Here is a 19,141-nt window from a genome sequence, read left to right on the forward strand (position 1 = left end):
GGTCTCTAAGGACCCTGTTAATTTTCACTCCTACTCTTCAGCTGATTCTCTTTTGCTCACTTGTCTCTGTTTCTGATCCAGTTCTAGCATCTGTATTACTATTGTCTCAGAATTTTAAGGAAACATTTGCTTCATCTTTAGGTTCCCTCCTTCCCTCCTTCTCTCTTCCCTCCCTCCCTCCCTCCTTCCCTCCTTCTCTCTTCCCCCCTCCCTCCCTCCTTCCCTCCTTCTCTATTCCCTCCCTCCCTCCCTCTCTCCTTCCTTCCTTCCCTCCCTCCTTCCCTCCCTCCCTCCCTCCTTTCCTCCCTCCCTCCCTCTCTCTCTCCCTTCCTCTTTCCCTCCCTCCCTCTCTCTCTCCCTTCCCTTCCTTTCTCCCTCCCTTCTTTTCTTCCTCTCTTGCTCCCTCCCTCCCCTCCACCCACCCCTCCCTCCCCCCTCATTATGTTATTTTAACTATTTAATGTTGAATATATATATATATATATATATATATGATGTATTTATAATATGTATATGTATGTTTGGGGCTGACAACTTGCTACTGGATAACTGATTATGGTTTGTTCCCTGGGAAGCTGGCTCTACCTCTCTCTGCAGCCATTAACTGCCCATAGCTCTCATCTAGGGATGGGGCCTTGTGTGACCCCCCCATGCTTGCATATGACCTGGTATTGTTATTACACAGGTCTTCCTGGGTAAGCATGTTGTTGGTACTTCATGGATGTAGCTTTCCTGTAATATGTAGAAGTCACTGCCTGGTAGTGGACACCTTGGTTCTTTGGTTCTAACAATCTTTCTGATGTTTCCTGAGATTTAGGGGTGTCAGCTGGGAAGGCCCCACAGCCTACCATTCTCTGCAGTCTGATTAGTTGTGGATCTCTTTAGTAGTCTCCATTTGCCCTCCATGACCCCTCCACCCTTTGCATTTCTCTCTTCACAGCACCCGAGTCTCACTATACCTCCTTTAAAGGTCTTCCATCCCATTATGGTCCCTTTACCTTCCTGGTTTCTTAGATTATACCAGGTCACTTATTTAAATCTAAAAAGTCAGAGCTAAGACCCACCAGGAGGAGAGAAGATGTGACATTTGTGTTTCTGTCTGGGTCATCTTCTAGTTTCATTCATTTGACTGCATCATTACTGATGAACGGAACGCCATCATGCATGCGTACCACACTTTCATCCATGGAGGGCACTGGGGTTGTTTCCATTTCATACCTATTGTGAATAGAGCTGCAGTGAATATGGCTGAGCCACTGTGCAGTCAGACATCCGTTCCTCTGAGCAGATTCCAAAGAGTGAAATGGCTGGGTTATATGGGGATCTACTTTTAGGTTTTCGAAAGATCTCCACCCTAATCTGCAGAGTGGCAGCAATAGGCTGCAGTCTTATCAACATTGAGTGAAAGTTTCCTTTCCCCACATTGAACCTGTGTTCATTGTCAGTTTTTTTTTTTTTTTTTTTTTTTTTTTTTTTAAAACTTGGTCATTTATCTTACTCCAGTAAGTAATTTAATTTGCATTTTTCTCATTGTTAAAGATATAAAAAAGGCCATATCCGGGGAACCTCCAGACTGATTTTCAGAGTGGATGTACCACTTGCAATTTTACCAAAAATGGAGGAGTGAGCCTCTTTCTCTACATCCTTGCCAGCATCTGCTGTCACCTGAGTTTTTGATCTTAGTCATTCTGACTGGCGTGAGGTAGAAACTCACAGGGTTGTATTCCTCAGAAAATTGGACATAGTAATACCAGAGGACCCAGCTATACCAAGCCTGGACATATACCAGTGCTCCAACATATAATAAGAACACATGCTCCACCATGTTTATAGCAGCCTTATTTATAATAACCAGAAGCTGGAAAGAACCCAGATGTCCTTCAATAGAGGAATGGATACAAAAATGTGGTAATTTACACAATGAAGTACTACTCAGCTATTAAAAACAATGACTTCATGAAATTCTTAGGCAAATGGATGGAACTAAAAAATATCATCCTGAGTGAGGTAACCCAGTCACAAAAGAACACATATGGTATGCACTCACTGATAAGTGAATATTAGCCCAAATTCTCTGAATACACAAGATACAATTCACAGATCACATAAAGCTCAAGAAGAAGAAAGACCAAAGAGTGGATGCTTCAGTCCTTCTTAGAAGTGGGAACAAAATACTCATAGTATGAAATAGGAGACAAAATCTGGAGCTGAGACTGAAGGAAAGACCATTCAGACACTGCCCCGCCTGAGGATTCATGTCATATACAGTCACCAAACCCAGACAATCTTGTGGATGACAAAGAGTGCCTGCTGACAGGCTATGGATGTTTCCTGAGAGGCTCTGCCAGAGCCATACTGATACAGATTCAGATGCTTGTAGCCAACCTCAGTTGGGGCTCTGGGACTAAAGGAGCTGAAGGGGTTTACAATCTTATAGGAAGAACAACAATATCAACCAACCAGACCCCTCAGAGCTCCCAGGGACTAAACCACCAACCAAAAAGTACAGCTGGTGGGGGAGCATGGCTCCAGCTGCATATGTACCACAGGATGGCCTTGTCGGGCATCAATAGGAGGAGAAGCCCCTGGTCTTGTGAAGGCTCATTTCCGCAGTGTAGGGGATGCCGGGGAGGTGAGGTGGAAATGGGTGGGTGGGAGGGGAAGAATACCCATAGATGCAGGGGGAGGGGAATGGGAAGGGGGAGCAGGAAGAGGGGATAACATTTGAAATGTAAATATATAAACTATCCAATAAAAATGTTTAATAAATTATCACAAAATTTAAAAAGAAGCTAGTTCTTAGACATTTTTTTTCTTCTTTTGAGAACTCTACATAAAAAATTTATACTACTTTATAATTGGGTCATTTTTTTACTCTTTGATTTTTGCACTCTTTTGCACTCTGAAGGGCTAAATAGGAAAAACTTTGAAGATATTTAACTGGTAGAAAAAAAGATAGAGTAATACCTGAAGGGAGTGGGATAAATAACACTGTGGATGTTTGAAAAAACCACAGGGAAACAACATGTTTTTAATCAAAAATGCATATATGTATTAAATGGTTTAAATGAAATCAACCCATTTGTGTTGATAATGCTCTTCCCAAAGATATAGACTTTCTAACAGAAAACTCAGTGCCAGACATGGAAGTTTTCTCTTTTAGTTCATGGTCCAGGGACTCTCCAAGATTCCAGAATCAACATAGGCACTTCCCTTGGCTTCATCCCAAAACATAAAGGCAAGCTCTGATTGTTGAAGACAGTACACACTTTGAAACCAGGATGTGGAGGAATTGACTTAAGAACCTTCTCCCAGTGGACAAGCTCTGTGCATATCTGAGGAGGCCATGTAAGTGCTAAGGAAGAGACGCTGTGCAGCCCTTTCCCCTGTTTGGGTTTCCTCCTTTCCACCCCCTCCTGACGGATATCGTCATTGCAATTCTTCCTGATCAGTAACAGTATCATACATTCTACGCAGTGGTTAACAGCTTATAAAAGGTGTGACTAGAATTTTATTTAAATCTGACAAATATCTTGAGAGAGACTGATCTCAGTTGAAGAAGTTGCTAGAGATGAATGTGTCCCAATGGGTAAACATTTAGCAAATGGGAAAACAAGGCTTGAACTAATAGTACCAAGATGAAGTCTTTCTGATGTTACACATGCCTACTGGTTTGCCACTGGTAAGAAAAAAATATTAGCTATGTGCTTGCCAATTTATTCATAACTGACATTCATAAGATCTTTCAGAATGGTCACAATAGATTAAGTAATTATTAGTCTTCAATTTTAATCTCAGCATCAACTCCAACTGTATTACTTTTTTATTATGTCTAAGAAATGGTATCAGATTTTTGTTCCTAATGTTTGTGCCTCAATTCATGCTTCATTGTTTTTTGGGTGGATCCTTATCCTAGCTGTAGATCTATTTTACCTGGTAGTCCTTAATCCTTCTTCCATAGAGACACAAAACAAGCTAAATGTACAAGTAAAATGTAGCTAGTTCTCATAAGTTGTTTATGAATTTAAAGATTTTCTTATAGTTCTCTGGAAACAGAGCAGCCAGAGAAGTACAGAAGTCCACTCCTTTCTCTAGGCTCAGTTCCAGATAAGAGGGGGAGTTTCAGGTCTCTTAGTTCTCTTCTATGCTCTTCTAGAAAATTCTTCCAGAGACTTCAGGAAGTCTTACTCAACCTCTGGTAACTTTGCTTGTTCTATTTTAGAAGTGACTACTCAGTTTCTTAATGCTGTTTCATTGCACCAAAGAAATTTCTACTGAAGTGTCTTCTACCAGCTTCAGGAATATACTTTTACTCAGTGAGGTTGGGCCTATTAACTTGTTGCCCTATGATGCCATGTCATAGGAAACCATAGGACATCTCACTAGAAGGTGTCTTTGGGGGATCGTTACAGAGTTTGGGCTTGGATTGGGCATTCTGGAGGGCACTGGGGGAAGTAGGGGTACTGTTTGCATTAGAGGCCATATTAGTTGTATATTTCTCTTGTAACTATTACAGATTTAGCAGCTCAAGGCAATATACGTTTATCTTCCCACTGCTCTAGAAGTTGGGAGTTGAAAATGGCTCTTCCTGGACTCAGATAAAGTTATTGGAAAATTAACATTCATTTCAGAGTCCCCAGAAGATGGTTGATAAGGTTCCAGTTTTTATAGGAAACCCAGCATTCTCAGATTGTACACCTCCACTCTTCTTCTAGGAGAGCTGTGAGTCACTGCAAGGTTCCAGCAATAGTTTCCCTCATTCCCTTTTCTACTTACAAAGATTTTTGTTATTTCATCAGGGACAACCAAGACAAAACACGAGACCTCCTAGTTCAAGGCCAGCTCATTGCCAACCTTACCTTCTCCTGTGTGACCAGCACATTGTACATCCCAGGGTTTAGAGTCCTTGCACCTCTGAGAAACCATTGCTATGCCTATCTCAGGTGCTGTTTGGAAGAGAGCTTGAGCTCATGATTGCTAGTGTTGATAAGATTTACTTAAGAGCTAGAACAAAGCTCATGAAGCAATTGTTGTAATTTCTTTTTGTTTTAAGGCATGGTTATGATGTGGTCCTTGGGAGGGTTGTGGTACTCTCTCATTGACTGGCTTCATCTGATTCGGAGTTCTAAAGGAAGAAGGGGATAAGCATTCTTATTCCCCAGGCCTCAAGGTGACCTTGTCTCACTTGAGTTCTGAGGGTTGTGAGTAAGAAGGGAGTGGAGACTCTGATCTCCACTGTCTCAGAGTGACCCCATTTGATTGGCAGTTTTAAAAGTTAGGAAGTAATTCTGAAAGGTTGTGCCTGGGAAAAAAGGAATGGGTACCTTGTCTGACCATCAGTGTTTCTGGTTGTCAGTGACCGGCCCCCCACCCCCACCCAGTGCCCTCGTTAACTGACAGCTCTGATTTTCTCACTGTTTTGGTTCACTTTGTAATTTTCTTTGGGATAAGCACAGTGTTACATTCAGCGCCATTTTTTTACACCCTTATTAAATATTAGTTGAAGTAATTCAATTGTTTGCAATTTTGTAGAAAAAGTCCAATCAATCCATTGCTACTTACTTAACATTTAGTCTACTGACAAGAAACACAGACGTCATTGGCAAGCTTGTCCAATGCAGCATCTCGGGAGCCTCTGCTATGAAATTGAACTTTCCACTTTAATAGGATTCTCGGGTGATTTGTGTGCACATAACGTTTGAGTGCCAGCCCTGTCTTATTGATTTCATCCCAAAGGCAGGAGAGAGGAAGAGGCATCTCACTGTTGATTCCTAAGGTGCTGGTGAAAGTATTACCATCTTCATCAAAAAAGAAAGTTTTCTTCTCAAAAAATATTTTTATTATAATTTTCTTTGTTTTTATTACTATTACGGGCAAACTAAATCATGCTATTCATTTTTGAGGAGATTACAGGAATGCTGGTTATAACTGGAACAGGAGAGCTGTGTGTTAAACAAAAGGAAGGTTTTTTTTTTTTTTTTTTTTTTTTTTTTTTTTTTTTTTTTTTTTTGGTTCTAAAGCTTGCTATGCAGAAGCTCTTTGGGTATTCTACAAAACCTCTAAGTGCATTAAATATTGTTGTCACTGAAAGTATGCCATTATTTCTGAGACACCAATTTCATTTTAGTGCCTTGTCTCTGAGCCTTCTGACATTACCTTTGAGAGTGCAATTTGATCTATTTTATACAGTTTACTTTTTCTGTCTTTCTCATCATCCTGCCTAAGGAATCTTTTCTGCATGCATACCTCTTTGTTTCTAATTGGAAGCTTCTAGGTTTAAGGGAGTAGGATGCACTTTTAGAGCTGTCAAGTCTTGACATCGGTGTGTGTATGTGCAGGTGTGTGGAAGCTAGAGGTCAAAGAAGTCGAAATCAGTTGCCAATCCTTAGGGACCTTCTTTCCTTTGTTTGGCAAGACAGAGATACATTGGAGTTTGTTAAGTAGCCTCGGGTGGTTACATAACAAATAGCGAAGTCTAGGGTTCCACCTGTCTAGACATGTCCCCAGTTCTATGAGGACAAAGCACAAACAGTTTTTTTTTTACATGGGTTTAAAGGCTAACTTTAGTCTTCAGGCATGCATGGTAGAACTTCACCAGTTGAATGACTTCCCAAGCACAGCATTCAAAAACTGTATGAGAAACTTTGGCACACCCGTTACGGTCTCAGTTTTAAAGTGAAGAGTTAAATTTACTTTCATCATGCACTTTGGCCAATAAAGGCAGCAAAGGATTGCTGCTGGCAGCTAATGGAGCTTCCCATTTGCTTTCTGTCTGGCAAGAATATGGACATCCTCTCACAAATCATGAGTGGGACACTCCATATGCCTTCCAGAGGCCAGTGAAAGATTGATCAATGCCAAGCTTCAGCATCGAGGCTGGGATTGTCTTAGAACATTTGAAGGAACTTTCCCCCACTAACTAAAACAGCTCTGGATTCACCTCTACCTTCCTTCTTCAGGTCTGACTCCAGTGGCACCTTTATGATGGGTGAGCAGACCGTAGCTCTTCTGATTCCGTCTAAGAGTAGAAAGAATGTGAAGAGACACATTGGTAGATACTAGAGATCCCTTAAAGCATCCTAAAATGTCCAGAACCACCACTATCTGCAACAAGAATAGTCTGCTCCAAATGCTGATAGAGCTGAAGTCAAGGTGCCGTGAAATCAAACATCCCTGCCATGCCGGGATCTTAGCCTACTCGTGATGAAAAGCCTATGGTCCCCCAAAAAGAAGCCGAGCCTTCCTTGCAGTACCCTTTTCATGTTGGTGTGAATCACATAGGTGGTTTTTGCCAGCAGGAGTCAGGGAGCCTATTTCACACCCAGGCATTGTTGTGGTGCTGTGCTATTTCTTTAGAAAAACCACACAAGTTCTACATCAAATAGTAAGCCTTACTAATGAAGCGCATGCCTGATAATTAGTGAACTTGTCTCACCGATGTGGTTAGCCCCGAAGCGCCGAGGTAGCATTTCAAGGTGTTGAAATGGTGTCTCAGGTCAGCAGTTTCTGATGTTATCAAGTGACATATTTTTGGCACACAGCGGCCCAAGAGTCATAGTATCATGTAACACACACACACACACACACACACACACACACACACACAGAGAGAGAGAGAGAGAGAGAGAGAGAGAGAGAGAGAGAGACACTCATGTATCCCACACTGTCCTTGAACTTGCTATAAACCAAAGGATAACTTTTGTCTCCTGAAGCTCCTGCTTCTACCTCCTAAATGTTGGGACGACAGGGCTGTAGAGCCATTCATGGCATTGCTGTTACATTTGACTTGATGGCACCTTGACTTCAGCTCTACCAACATTTGAAGCAGACTATTCTTATTGAAGAGTGTGGTGGTCCTAGAGATTTTAGGATGATTTAAGGGATCTCTAGCTTCTACCAGTTGGATGCTTAGTAACATAATCCTTCCTCCCAGGCTTGACAAAATGCCTCTCGACATTGTAAACATCCCAAGGAGAACAAACTTGCTTAAAGCGAATTAAATCACCTCTGCTTATCAAGCCTAGGTATGACTGGGTCTCTATTCTTCACTATTTTATGTTAGAATTGTTGTCTTTAGATACCTTATTACAGGGAACTGTGTATCACTCTAGGTATAACCAAGTGCCACCTTTATGGGAATCACCTGGTCTCCCATAATGAAGAAGGTTTTCTTGGCCCTACCTTCAACCATGGAAGCAGAGAACACAGATGTAGAACTGGGAAATATTCATTCTAAAGAGCATCATGGGGATTCTCGTCAGGCTAGCGTTTTTGACTATTACGGTGCATTGGCGCCGTAATGAGCATAATATAGAATCAGCAGCTCTTTGCTGTTCAAAACTCTGCTTTCTCTTTTAAAGGAACAGGGGTAGGGGGAGTAGGGTGGGAGTTCATTTGTTGATCTTAGCAGGATCGTAATGAGGAGAGCAAAAGAGCATCCCACAGTGACATGCCTAAGTGAGCAGCTTATAAAGACAGAAGGCTGAATTGTGATCTTGGCTTAGCTGGGACTGTGTTGGGAGCCTCATATGGTGCAAAGTTAGAAGTCCCAGGAGGCCAGCTCATCTCATTTTGCAGTTGAGAAACTGGAGCCCTAAAAAGTAATTTGCCAACATCCTCACAGCAAGGGAGTGTCCAACTTAGGCTTAGACTATTCTTTCATGAATTAATTCAAGGAATATATGCAAACACTAGCATTGTAGTGGTCCAGATGTGGGAAATCTATGTAATTAAAAACATCCCTTTTGTTCCCGTGGAAACAAGCCGCGAGATAGTAGGGACACCGGTAAGGTTTAAATGGTGGCTATGATAAGTAACTTGTGTGAGAAAGATGGCTGACTGACATGAGACCACATGCAAATGTGAGTTGAGGGGATGGGAAGGCATAGTCCCTCATTTATCCATGTGAATGAGCTCGTATTTGAAGTATGCAGAGATAAACACTGTTTTATCCAGAGCAAACAACATGTGCCGACTCTTAATAAATGAACAGATAGATGGTGAGTCGGAAACACAGAGAAGCTTTGTTTTGTGTTGTTCTGTTTTGTCTTGAGGTAAGGGCTCACCATATAGGCCAGCCTGACTGTAACTCACTGTGCAGACCAGGTGGCTACCAACTCACAGGGGCCAGCCTGTCTCTGCTTCTGTGAAGGCTGGGATTAAAGCCACCTGGCAAGGTGCCCTGCCTCACTCAAACACAAGGACTCTCCAGTAGTGTGAATTGAGGGCTTTTATACGATCATAAAGATGATACAATTTTTATGCCAAGAATAGCGAGTATCATAGACAGACTTTTGTTTTTTAAGAGGGCAGTTAACTTATTTTCTGTTTCATTCAGATGTATTCCTTCACTATTTTTTTTTAAGCTGAGAAAAGCGCTGAGTGCTGTCTGATTTATTCTTACTGCCTGTTATGATGGCTATGTGACTTGAATCCTTTACTTTATTAATGGCATGCATTACATGTATTGATTTGTTTAAGGGGAACCATTTTTATCCTATGGTTTATGTTTGTTTTTTGTTTTGTTTTTGTCAAACTGCGGAACTGAATCTGCTAGGATTTTACCGAGTAGTTTTGCATCTACATTTATAATTTTCATGTCATGTGGAGCTTTGTCTGGCTTTCCTCTTAGGATGATGCTGGCTTGGATGAGTTGGGGAGCATTCCCTGCTACTTCAGACTCAGGAAGAGGTTGAGAAGGGTGGTTTTCAGTTGTTCTTCTGTTCAACAGTGACACCAGCCATCTTCCTCCACATTCAATATTTGGGAGGGGATAGTTTACTATGATTCACTTTCATTTTCCATTTATCATTCACATGGATTCGTTCATATTTTATCTCTCTTTCCTATTTTTGGTGCGTTGCATGCTATAGGAATTAACCTATTTCCTCCAGATTATCTAATTGCTTGGTAGTTTTTAGGATTCTATATTTAGGATCTGTATTATCAGTCACAATATCATCCAGACAGAGGTCTTCCAGTTTCATCTGATGAAATCAATTGTGTTACTGTTTCTAGATGACTTTATTTATTCATCCTCCAATTGTTATTTTGTTTCTCTCTCTTCTACCAATTTTGGGCATTGTTTGATTTTTCTGATTCTCTGAAATATGGGATTGGTCGGTTTGTACCTTCTTTTTTTTAATATTTAACTTTTTATTGGAACGTTCGCATAGTGCAACCCAATCCCACTTATCTCCTGTTTCTTAGTAAACCCCACCCTTGCAACTGCCACCTTGAAAGGAGAACAAATCTCAGCGAGGAAGCTGTAGGTGTGACAGTGTGTCTCCCAGTACACCCCTTTGTGTACACTTCTTGCAGAAGTTCATAGCATCGAGTCATCAGTCTGGTTTGAGGCCTCTGGTTTTTCCTGCAGTATCAACACTGGGTCCTCACCAGGACTCCTCTTAAATATCCTGCTGCTGTCCTGTGTCATGGAGACCCTGCAGCTTTGGATCTGCAGGAAGGGCCCCTTTCCATACTCCAGCAGTTCATAGATGGTGTAGATGTTGAGGGTCTACTCAAAGCCCTGGATTTGGGTCTGGGTATTAAATGAATTGGCCATCCCATTAGCTGCCCTGCACCCACACCACCACATTGAGCTCTCCAGCACTTCTCTTGCAAGAAGCAGGGCCAGCTTTCCAGTGCTCACACCCTCAAAGCTTGTCCACCCACCCCTTTGCCAGCCGGGCCAGCTCTAATGTGCTGATCAACTGAGGTGCAGGGCACATTCTCCCAAGGGCTACAGTCAGTGAAAGCCAGGGCCAGCTCCCCTACTCTTAAGAACTCAGGGCCAGCTCTCCAACCTGCTGCCGATGGCAAAAAGTAAAGAGAGTGGAGGGCCTTTTTCTCTAGATCGTGCCACAGAATGGCAGATGAGAGGCAGAGCCAGCTCTCTGGAAAGCCCCACACCCAGGGCCAGCTCTACTCTGCTTCCTGGGCCATTGACAGGGACAACTCTCCTGATTGCTGCATCTGTCAAGGGACAGACCCAGCTTTCCTGCTCTCACGCCTTTGGGGCCAACTCTCCTATGATGCTCAGAAAAGGGGTGGGGCCAGCCAGCTATGCACAGCTCTCAGACATGAACATGGCCCCAGCACAGGGACATCTACCTGGTTTTAGTGGTAATAGACCTCATTGCTATAGGGCCACAAACCCAGACATAGCCCTCCGCAGCAGTATGGGCCAGGACCTCATCATGGCCTTAGGTGGCATCTCCTGTCTCCTCACATCTGGCTGTTCCCTAATACCTTTGAATCTCCAGTTTCAGGTTTCTGTATTGCACACACCTTTCTGCTTCTCTTTCTCTCCCATCTCTGAGACAGGGACTCTTACTTGCTACTCTTAGTGGTGCCTGGGGTCTCTGGTTGTTTGTGGTTGTCTCAGGTGTGGCTTGCCCATCTGAGCCCTGTGACACTAGGCAGGGATGATCTTGGAGGTTCTCTGCCCACCTGGGCCACATGACACTAGGCTGGGAGGGGATAGGGGTCATTTCAGGCTTCCCCTGTATGCCCAGGCTACATCTGTTTGTACTTTCTTAATGTCGAGTTTATTCCTATAAATGTTTTCTCTTATTACCTTATTACTCCTTCGGTAAAATTATAAACATATATATATATATAAACATATATATATATATATATAAACATATATATATATATATGTTTTTGATTCAATGTCTCAGTGGAGAAGTCTGAACTTAATTTTCTCCTATTTGCAACTTTAAAATTTTTTCTTTAATTATCAATTTCTAGTTCATACCACTACAAATAAAAAGATTAATACATGTAATTTCAGTCACCCCATATTTGTTAAAAGTTTCCCTGAATCCTAACAGATGACTTCCCCCGGAGAACGCCCTGTGTGTTCTGTTCTGTGACTGCTAGACAAAGTTCAGCACACTTCCGTAACAGCTGTGGTTCGGTCTAAAGAAGGGTTCAGACCGACGTGTCCTCACTGGTTTTTCTGTTTGAATGACTTGCTTGTTGCTGAAATGAGATAGTAAAGTCTTCTGTGATTCTATTGCTGCCCATTCCTCCCTTTGGATTTTTTAATATTTGCTTTATATATTTGAGAGCTCTGATATTGAGTATGGACATATTAACAAGGGTTAATTTTCTTGATTAACTTCCTTTTTATCAACACAATGGACCTCCTTTCATTCTTAAAGGATGTTTAGTGTAATAGATGTGGGTCTATTTTCACTCCCTCTTTGCTCTCTTAACTTTCAGTCTAACTGTATCCTTAAAGGTGAAGAGTTCTCAGGAAGACGGAAAGTACTTGTGTCTTGTTTGGTATTCATTCAGTTTCTCTATGTCTTGTGACTGAACTTTAATTCCTTTACATTTAACATAATTAGTTCAGCCGCCATTTATGAACTGCTTTCTGGCAGCTTTATACATTTTTGTATTTATTTCTGTCTTTATTGTTAGTTAATATTTTCCCTCATTGATTTATTTTTTTCCTCGTGCTTTCTATAAGCACTACAGATCTTCTTTAGTGTCAGGAGGGTTACATAAAAAAGTATTTCAAGTGGCCTACAAACTTTGATCTTTACATAAATGTTTGGCGTTTTCCTCTCCTACTTTTATGTTTTTTTTGATGTAAATATTTACAACTTTTTATATTGTAAACCACTACAAATTATGTGGCTAAACTTCTTTTTAAAGTTTTTATCTTTTAACTTCCTCCCCAGAGTTATAACTTTACCACACGTGTAATACCAGAGTGCTCTGAATTAAACAGGGTGCTGTGTTTGACCAGGTAGTTTATACTTTCATATGTTTTCATATTTATAATTAATATCCTTTGATTTAAGCTGGAAGGACTCCCCTTAGCATTTTTTTGTAAGCATTTCTTGGCAACAGATCATTTGAAATTATCCAATTGGGGAAGGCTGCTAAGGTCATTGAAAAGCAGGTCACTGGGAACCTCAGTGAATTTTGCCAAGTGGCCGATTTTGACAGTTCCTGCCTTTCCTTGTTCCAAGCTGTTTTTAGGTGTCTCCTCAGTAATTTGTATGAGTTACAATCCCAGCAAGTCCTTTGAAAGGCTGTAGAACCTGTAGATTTACTTTGTTTTCCTGTGAAGAGACCACACACACTGGAAGTTGTCGTCCAGTCAGAAAGACATACATCCATGTCCAGGGGATGGTCTGCTATGAGCAAAGTAAAGCTTCTGTTTTATTTTAAATAGGTTTTCTTTAAAAAAAAAACTTTTGAGATTATAATATAATAATATCATTTCCCCCTTCCTTTTTCTCTCTCTCCAAACTCGCCCCAATACACTCCCTTGTTCTTTCTAATTTATGGCCCTATTTTCTTTAATTGTTGTTGTTGTTGTTGTGTGTGTATAAATATGTACACACAACATAAATGCAATCTGCTCGGTTTGTTTAATGTTTCTAATTTGTATACATTTTCAGGACTGAACATTTAGTATTGAATAAAACCAGTTGCATGCTCTTCCCTGAGGAAGTTTTCTCCCATTCTCGGGATTCTTTAGTGCCCTGTAGTACACCATAGGAGACTCAGGAGCGTCTGTCTTCCACACTAGCACATATATTGATGCTGTTCCTGTTTAGCTCCTGTTTAGGCAGACATCTTGATGAGACCTAATGGGTGTATCTTCTGACATTGCTAAGAGACACAGTCTCACAGCAAAATCCCCAATCCTCTGGCATTTACAATCCTTCTTTCTCATCTTCCAGACACTTCTTGAGCCTTACGTTCAGGAATTGTGTTGTAGATGTAAAAATTGGGCTGGGCTCCACAACTTATTGGTTGCATTTTTTCTGTAACATTCTTTGTTGAGGCAAAGACAAGTGCCTTTGATGAGGGGTCAGGACTACACTCATCTTTGGGCATGAAGACAGATAATTAGAATATAGTCAGAACCTTTGCTGATTTAGTAATGTTATGGGTGTTTTGAATCTTTCCCCCTCATTATACTCAGGGCTTTGACTCTAACATGTTGCTAAAGCTTCTTAAATGGTCTCCCGAGCAATTCTAATACAATTTTTGGGTAGCAAATTTTGGTTAGTGTGTGTATGTGTGTATGTTTTTTGTGTGTGTTTGTGTTTATGTGTGTGTGTGTGTTCACACATACATGAGTGATGATGGGAAAAGGCAGTGATATGATACTCTGTCATTGATTTTCATGTTACTTGTATTCAAATCTTTTAAACTGTGTGTGTGTGTGTTGTGTGTGTGTGTGTGTGTGTGTGTGTGTGTTGTATGTGTGGCTAACATAATAAAAGTTTTGGCTCTGGGTAGCAGACTAAAACTGTAATTTTATGTCCTCTTTAGAAATGCTATTAATATGTTTTCATAACTCATCGAATACAATTTATGCTGCCCATAAACAGGCCATCCACTGGAGAGTGGCCAACTGACCAGGGACCAAATCTTTTCCCTCCCCAAACCCTCTTTTTCTCCTAGAACCATTAACTGCCAGTAGCTCCTCAACTAGGCATAGAGATCTGTGAACAGGAGCACAATGAAGTGTTTATTGTCGTGATCTTGTGCAGTGCGTCACCATTGCTAAGAGTCCATGCGTGTAATAGCTCTGTCATGTGGAGATGATGTTCAAAGCAGTCCTTCCTGACATCACCGCATTTCATTCATTCCTCTACACCCAAGGGTCCATGAACCATTAGTAGCTTCTTAAAGGCAAATTCCTTGGGGGAATTTGCTCTTAATTACACTTTTTAAACAGTAGGTCCAACTGTTTCCCTTAACAGTGTTCAGCAGTAAAGCCAATTTCAAGACAAAGTTAATGCGTCTCTTCCTTCCATATTGTGTGCACTTCATTAGGTAGAATTGTGCATTTCTTCTTTGGTTCTTTCAGAGGAGGACATATAACATGTATTTCACTCATTGGCCATTTCAATTGTAGTTATCATTTTCACCTATTTTTACAATTTCCTGAATCTAATGACCACCTGAAACTCAAGAGATATTCAACTCATGACTTTTAAGGTGCATGTTTCCTTATTGAAAAGTAAATTTGTATTCTGGGATGACCACTGTCATATTAAATCTCATTCAGTAGCCTGGGGGGTATAGCCAGTGGTGACACTCACTTAACATGTACAGGATCCTAGCTTTGATTCCAAGCACAAAACCAGCAAAAATAAATACGGTCCCCTCTAATTGCTTAACATGTTTAACAAATATTTAAACAAAGTGGAGACATTACATTGGAAGCTGATGAGACTTGTGCGCATGAATTTCCTCCTCTCTGAAATTTGTGAACATTTCTTTTTTCTTTGTAGAGAATCAAGGAACAGGATTTTCCCTACGTTATATGTACTAAAGTTGACTTAAATTGGAACACAAATAAAAATGAAATACAACCTTTAATCATACAATGTTTTAGGTATGCCATTAAATGAGAAAACCATTCTGAGCTTTATGCAACTGACTATCCAGCAACCACTGATCAGATGTTGTCACTGCATATGTGACCATATGCTTTTCTTTCCCAGAGAAAACCTGATATGACATGGTTTTGTTGGGAAGAGGGTACAGGGAGGTCATTTGAACTATACTTGGTTTGGGTCAGTGCTTAGTGGTTCAGATTCCTTCTGAAGTTTTCTACAACTCATTGGAAGGCACAATAAAGTCCAAAGAGATATCTTTCAGGGCCCAACTTGGCAGACATTAAAATATAACACACTTAACTTAGAGTAGATGGGTAGATTAACTATGGTTCTCAGATACTTCTGTATCCAACAAAGTGACCTCAGATAGGCACAACTTTCAGGAATTCTCCTCTCTACATCTCTGCTAATTCATCTGGAGTTTGTATTGTGAGCATTCATGGCTAGAGGTTATAACCTGGGACACATCTCTCTTGTGACATTCAGCCCAGAAAAGATGATAGAGTGAACAGCTCAAAGTGAGGGGGACAGAAGTTCATTTATGGGAAATATAGAAGTTTCTGAGCTAACTAGTAAAAACAGTGTTTACTTATTTATTTAATTTATAGTGATTTACCTTGGCACTGATTTTGTATTTACATTATTTTTTCTTTCATAAGGGAGGTTCCCAATACGTATGAAGTACACACTATGAAACATGGATCCTCTTTGAGAATCACATATTCGAAACAAAGCATGTTCTGTTGGGTTGAGCTGGCCATTATCTTTAAAAATGGCTTGCTGAGAAACAATGGGTTTTCCCGAAAATTTCTCCAGGCTATTTTCTTTTTATTAAAAGGGGTTATGCTTGCTTGAAAGGATGGTACATATAAACTCTTTACTTACCATTAGCACTCACATACAAAGCTGTATATTGCGCCACCAAGGGCAAAAATCAGCATGTGTCAGATTACGTGGGAGGGTGGGAGAGGAATTTATTCAATCAGGCTTTTACGATTGAACCTTGGCATTGATTCAAATCATCCCCCCTGTTTTTATTTGATTTTATTCCTTCCCTAATGCACTTGCATTTTTGTAATTTGATGAAACAATGTGGTTGATGATGGTTTCAATATATAAAACTCATTCCAAGGATTTTAGGGAATGTGTTCTAGTGTCTTTGCATGTACAAATGAAGCTAAGGGTGATTTCTTTGGCCCCCTTAGTTGTACCTCACATGAAGAGAAGTTCTGAATCAGCATAGGCAGCACCTTGTTTATGAAGCAGGGCGGTGGGGCAACTCTGTGTTTTCAAAACTGCTTCTGCTGTAACTAAACACTTAGTGGTTAGAACACTGGCATAGTTTTGAGTTTCTCCAAGAGTCTCATTTTTGTCCTGGGAGTCAACCTATGCCATCTTGGCTGTTGATGGAATAAAACCACTTCTGGGATGTTAAATAAAGTCTAGTCACCATTTCTCACTCATTTTCACAATTTCTAGCATCTAACAATTGCTTAAAATTCCAGAGATGTTCAGTTTATAACTTTTTAAAAAATGTGACTGTGGGTTCATATTATCATTTGATGCATCATAAAAATCTTCATATTTTTCAGATAAAATGCTTCTATTTGATCTAATAAAAGAGTAGTCTTCATGTTAGGATAAAAATTTCCATTACTCTTTGTTGTTTCTGCCCTATTGCTACTTTAAATATTTACCTAAAATAGTGTTATCAGATCAACAAATCACACTAGTGTGACATTTAGTATTATAATTAATAAAATTATACTTTGATTTTTACAGATTTTTAATTGCAGTGGTATAGACATGCATTACTAAATATGATTCTGATGGGGTCAGTCCAATTAACTTTTCCACACAATTTAGTTTTCTGAACAGATTAGCTATAGACGGGGGAAGGTCTGTAGTAAGCATCTTACACACTTTAAAAAAGGGGGGGGGGGGAGAAAGAAAAAGAGAATTCTCCAATCCAGCAAATGGTAAAAGATACTCTGATAATGAGACAAACACATAGCTTATTATTTGACTTCAAGTGTCCAACACATATCTACTGAATTCTAACCCTGGTTGTGTAAATTCAGAGCAGGGGATGACTAGGTTGGACCCAACAACATTGAACTCTTTCTTGGCGTTACAAAGCCTGCTAACTGAAATTATATATAGGGTCTGTAAGACCAAGCGCTTTTGAAGTCCCTGTAATAACCCATTTTGGAAGGCACATAACCTGTTTGATGGAATCCTCTCCTTGCATTATATCACAGAGAGCTTTCTCATAGACTCTTAGGCAAGAGCACAACAAATTAACGAGCTTTTTGTAGTGCAAATTGGTGTTGAGAATGAAAATGAGGGCCCTGTGTTTTCTTAAGCCACACCCCTCAGTCAGGGTATATAAAGACTGTGTGAGACTACAGAATTCATCACACTCACTCTCCTCCTACCTAAGCCTTCCACTCCTGACATCATGTACTACACCGACTTTGAGGGCTCTGTCTTCCCAGGCTGCTACTGGGGCAGCTATGGCTACCCTCTGGGTTACAGTGTCGGCTGTGGCTATGGTAGCACCTACTCTCCAGTTGGCTATGGCCTTGGCTATGGCTACAATGGCTGTGGGGCTTACAGAAGATACTGGCCATTTGCTCTCTACTGATTTGCTGTGATCCCTCAGGCACAGATCCATCTCTTCATGAAGGCTCCGGGGCACCTCCAGGTTCCAGCTTCATCCCCTCTCATTCATCTTCCTTCATCAACCTCTTCCAAGAAGCTGCTTTCCAGATCTTCCAACTGAGTCTCAAAGGAACTGAAAATCCAGATGATTCCTTACCCTGCCTTTCCCCGGATGCTCTTTACTGGGACTTTTTTCAGAAGCTTGGCAACCACTGTGGCATGTATTGCTTTTGAATATTTCAAGGCTCTTCATGATTCCCTGCCATGGTGAAGTTGTGGATGTGTCTGTCAAATTCTCAATAAATCTGTCTGAGCTTGCATAACATTTCATTCTTTGACTGGAGTTTCTTTTTTTGTGTGTGCATGTTGTCCAATACATTCAGTGGAGGATGGGAAGCAGGTTTAATTTTAATCGCTTAGCCTTAGGAGTTGTGGGGAGGCAAATAACCCTTGATCTTGTGCGATAAGTTGGCAAGAGGGTGGTTAGTATCCTGAAAAGAGACGCCTCTCTGAGCTTTTCCTGTGTTGTGAATTATTTGGGCATGGAAGTTGGACTGGAATAAGACAGCAAAGAAGGGTATTTTTATGAGTCTGACATCTCTCATGTCAGGGACACATTGTTTGGCCTCCCTCTTGTATCTCACCATCCCTGCCTTTCTCTAAGCAAACCAGCACAGGAGAAACTTTCACAGTTATTCTGTGTTAGTGTCGATGAGGCTCACTGTGATCTGTCTCCCAGGGGATAACGATTGCAGGATTTAGCACCATGTCCCCTCTTTAAGGACTCTGGAGCATTAAGTAATAGAGAAGGTCCACACATCCTTTGAGAGTCTGAGATTCTGTTAAGTGAAGTGATAAATCCCCTGTATCAAATCATCTTAGATGTCTACTTTATAGCTTAGAGGCGCTCAGGTTAGAGACAATGATGGGAAGCTTCTTAATCTTTGAAGAATCAATATCAGGTAGTGAGCTCCACTATTAAAAGATATGAGCTATAACAAATGAGTGTCTCGGAAGGTATGTCAGCCTTTCTCTATGCTCCATTAGAGAAGAGAGCAATAGCTCTTTTATAAGACATGTCAAAAACATCTTAA

At 40.8% G+C, this 19,141-nt stretch overlaps 1 protein-coding gene across 1 annotated transcript; it reads left to right on the forward strand.

Annotated features, from left to right (window-relative positions):
- Positions 1 to 17,844: 17,844 nt before the first annotated feature.
- KRTAP8-1 (keratin associated protein 8-1) lies at positions 17,845 to 18,030 on the forward strand (the record flags this gene model as incomplete). Its single annotated transcript, XM_080919450.1, has 1 exon — positions 17,845 to 18,030. The coding sequence occupies one exon, from the start codon at positions 17,845 to 17,847 to the stop codon at positions 18,028 to 18,030; it is 186 nt and encodes a 61-aa protein (XP_080775576.1).
- Between the last annotated feature and the right edge of the window lie 1,111 nt (positions 18,031 to 19,141).

This window comes from Micromys minutus (assembly GCF_963924665.1).
Source record: "Micromys minutus genome assembly, chromosome: 7".
Lineage (NCBI taxonomy): Eukaryota > Metazoa > Chordata > Mammalia > Rodentia > Muridae > Micromys > Micromys minutus.